The sequence below is a fragment of the Myotis davidii genome, unplaced genomic scaffold (assembly GCF_000327345.1).
Source record: "Myotis davidii unplaced genomic scaffold, ASM32734v1 scaffold754, whole genome shotgun sequence".
In the NCBI taxonomy this organism is placed as follows: domain Eukaryota; kingdom Metazoa; phylum Chordata; class Mammalia; order Chiroptera; family Vespertilionidae; genus Myotis; species Myotis davidii.
Window position 1 is genome coordinate 20300 of NW_006286241.1, and position 3637 is coordinate 23936.

Sequence of the window (3637 nt, forward strand, 5' to 3'; positions counted from 1 at the left end):
ATCCATAACTCACTTAAGATTAGAAGGGGGAAGCCCTAGACAGCTTGGCTCAGTGGATAGCATCTACCTGCGTGTGGACTGAAGGGTCCTAGGTTCCATTCCGGTCAAGGGTACATGCCTGGGTTGCAAGCTCAAACCCCAGTGGGGGGCATGCAGGAGGCAACCGATCAAAGATTCTCTCTCATCATTGATGTTTCTATCTCTCCCACTCCCTTCCTCTCTGAAATCAATAGAAATATATTTAAAAATAAAAGAGGTTAAGACCTTATCTCAAGGTCAGATAAGGGCCTTACATGTTTTAAGGAGGGAAGCACCATGATCAGACTTTAGTTTTAGGAAGGTTACCCTCAGTTCTGGGCCTTTGGGCTAAGATCAAGTGTAGGAAGATTACTCAGAAGATATGCCTTAAAAATGTTAAAGAAAATGAGATGCTTGTCTTTCATCCTTGGAGAAAGACTCACTCCCTGGTATCTAAGGAGGGTCAGGTGTGAGGCAGGAGAGTGACACATGAGATATGCATGTTAACACTCATGCCCCTAAAGGCCCTCACAAAGTATAAATGGAGAAGTAACGCGGGAGCCAGAGGGAACTTAGAGTCGAGGGTGGAAATCAAGACCTCCACCATGTCCTCCATCTGCTTCATCTGCCATTTCTGCCGCCGGCCCCTGATGCCGCCCCTGTCCACGGAGACCAAGGGCCTTGACCTCAGCCAACCACCTGCAGCTTTGACCTTCCCCTCAGCTCAGGGGAAGCCGGGAGACACTCCGGAGGAAGGCTCTGCCTCCAGGACGGAGACGGACCTGGAAGAGCTGCAGGGCGGTGCCTCCGGCTGGACCATCCCTGATGATGGCAAGATGTCCAGGGACGATCCCAGCCACTTCACCCTGCTCGGGAAGCTGGCCTCGGGGAGGACCCTCAGTAGCATCCAGAGGACCATCGCGGGCCTTGGTGACGTCCTATCCGGTGAAGAGCTGGGCCACCCCCTGTGCGAGGACTGCACCGACAGTCTCTTGGGGCAGCTGGATACCCAGCTCAGAATCGCAGGGTCTGACTGTCAGACCTACAAGCGCTGTTTGGAGACCAAGGATGGATTAGGTGAGGACGTGAGGGAGACGCTGGAGCAGGAGCTGAAGGTCATGGAGCTGGAGGAAGCCAGGCTGGTCCAGGAGCTGGAGGAGGTGGAGAAGAACCGAGACAGGGCAGCTGTGGCCCTGGAGGCAGCCCAGGCAGAGACGGAGACTCTGGAGCAGCAGGAAAGGCAGTACTACAAGGACCTCGGTGAACTTCAGTGGCAGCAACAGGAACTGCAGGACGAGCTGTTGAGCTTGGAGGACCGGCTGCTGTACGCCCAGACCCAGCTGTCCAGGCTGAAGAGAACCAACGCCTTCAAGGCCGCGTTTGAGATCTGCTGTGACGGCCCCCTGGCCATCATCAATGGCTTCAGGTTGGGTTGTGTCCCCACTGTCCCGGTGAGCTGGAGGGAGATCAATGCAGCCTGGGGGCAGACAGCCTTGCTGCTCATGGCCTTGTCCAACACAGTGGGTCTGCAGTTTCAGAGGTACCAGCTCATCCCCCGCGGAGACCACTCCTACCTGAAGTCACTGACAGAGGACCCCGTGGAGCTGCCCTTGTTCTGCACCGGGGAGAAGAGCTCTCTCTTGAATAGCAAGTTTGACCAGGCTATGGTGGCCTTCCTGGACTGCATGCAGCAGTTCAATGAGGCGGCCAAGAAGGGTGAGCCAGCTCTCTACATGCCCTACAGGATCCACGTGGAGGAGGGCCTGATGGAGGACCCAGGATCCGGTGAATTCTACTCCATCAGAACCCACCTGAACACGGAGGAGCGGTGGACAAAGGCGCTCAAACTCATGCTTACAAATTTTAAGTGGAGTCTGGACTGGGTCTCCTTAAGGTATACTCACAAATAACCGTATTGGAACATTATGCTAAGAGAAAGAACACACTATAGAAACAGACCCATAGAGAACAGGCAGACAGTTCTGACGGGGGTGGGGTGAGAGGGGTGGAGGGATTGAGCAAAAAAAGAGAATTCATGGACAGGGACTGGGGAATGGGGCAATAAATGGTGATGGAAAATAACAAAATAAAGCAACAAAATAAATGTGTGGTTTGTGGTTTTTTTTGCTTTAAAGTATCTTATCAGATCAATTGTAAAACTGAACATATGACAAGTTTATAACTTTAGTAATAACTGACACAGAAATTGATCTAAGAGGAATGAGAACTGCCCACAGCAAAGCAAGGCCATTGTGCCTTCCCCAGCACAACCCTGTTCTCCTGTACGTTCCTCCTTCCCCTTCCTCACCTGGACAAATGCAAAATGGCAGCAAAGGTTAAATGGGAAGGTGACGGGAAAAAGCTTTGTAGAGGGCAAGAACAGGGTGGGGGTAAGAGGAGAGTGGGTGGTAAGGAGTAAGGTACAGGTCTTCAATTTTTTAATAAGAAAATAAGTGTTGACCTATGAACCAGGACGTCACAGTTAGATTCCCAGTCAGGGCACATGCCCGGTTGCAGGCTCGATCCCCAGTGAGGGGGGCATGCAGGTGGCAGCCAGTCAATGATTCTCTCTCATCAGTGATGTTTCTCTCTCTCCTTCTCCCTTCCTCTCTGAAATCAATAAAAATATATTAAAAGAAATACCTTCATGAGTATTTGGTTTCTCTTACATGGTGTCAGATATGTGGTGCTCTTTGGTCCCTTCTTTCCTCCCTAGCCGTGGTTGGCGCATGTCTCCTCTGTTGACTGTTTCTATAGCTAACATGTCAAGCCGTTTGATTCTGTTCTTAGTTTCATCTCTCTTCCTTATACGATAGAATCATTGATCGGCTGCCTCCTCCACACCCCCTACTGGGGATTGAACCCACAATCCAGGCATGTGCCCTTGACTTGAATCAAACCCTGGACCCATGTCTTGCTGCTCCCCTGGGGGCCGCCATCTTGAAACAGCAAAGGCCAACCCCTCCTTTTGAATTAGTCAATCAGGAAAGTCCGTGTACCTGAGCTCCAATCAAGAGCAAGGGACAGGTCACGTGGGTTGTTAAGGCATCTGCTTCAGAAAGGCACTTGTAGAGATTCAGAGCCAGGTTCCAACAGGAAACTTTCAGGGGGGTGGGGTGGCATGTGTCCCGTTAGGGGCACCCAACAAGCCAAGAGTCATGATGCCCCGTGAGGGCGTCTGCCAGCGATGCTGTAGGTATTTGCTTTCCACAGATTAGGAGTTTATGAATTATTTCCAATGCTGAATACACTGCCTGCAAGAAGCCATGTGCCGCATTTTAAAATCTTACATATTACTTATTATTTATATGCTGAAATTATAATTGAATCTAAAGGTATACAAATTTTGCCCTAACCGGTTTGGCTCAGTGGATAGAGCCTCGGCCTGCGGACTGAAGGGTCCTAGGTTCAACTCCGGTCAAGGGCATGTACCTTGGTTGCGGGCACATCCCCAGTGCGGGGTGTGCAGGAGGCAGCTGATCGATGTTTCAAACATCCTATCCCGCTCCCTTTCCCTTCCTCTCTATAAAAAAAATCAATAAAATATATTAAAAAAATAAAGGTATACAAATTTTATGTTCTCTATGTCATTTTACAGGGATTATTAAAAACAAAGACA

At 50.2% G+C, this 3637-nt stretch overlaps 1 protein-coding gene across 1 annotated transcript; it reads left to right on the forward strand.

Moving 5' to 3' along the window:
- Positions 1–234: 234 nt before the first annotated feature.
- LOC102771698 (beclin-2-like) lies at positions 235–1928 on the forward strand. Its single transcript, XM_006757516.2, has one exon. It carries the CDS (start codon positions 519–521, stop codon positions 1926–1928), a length of 1410 nt encoding a protein of 469 aa, XP_006757579.2. The 5' UTR covers positions 235–518.
- Positions 1929–3637: the final 1709 nt, after the last annotated feature.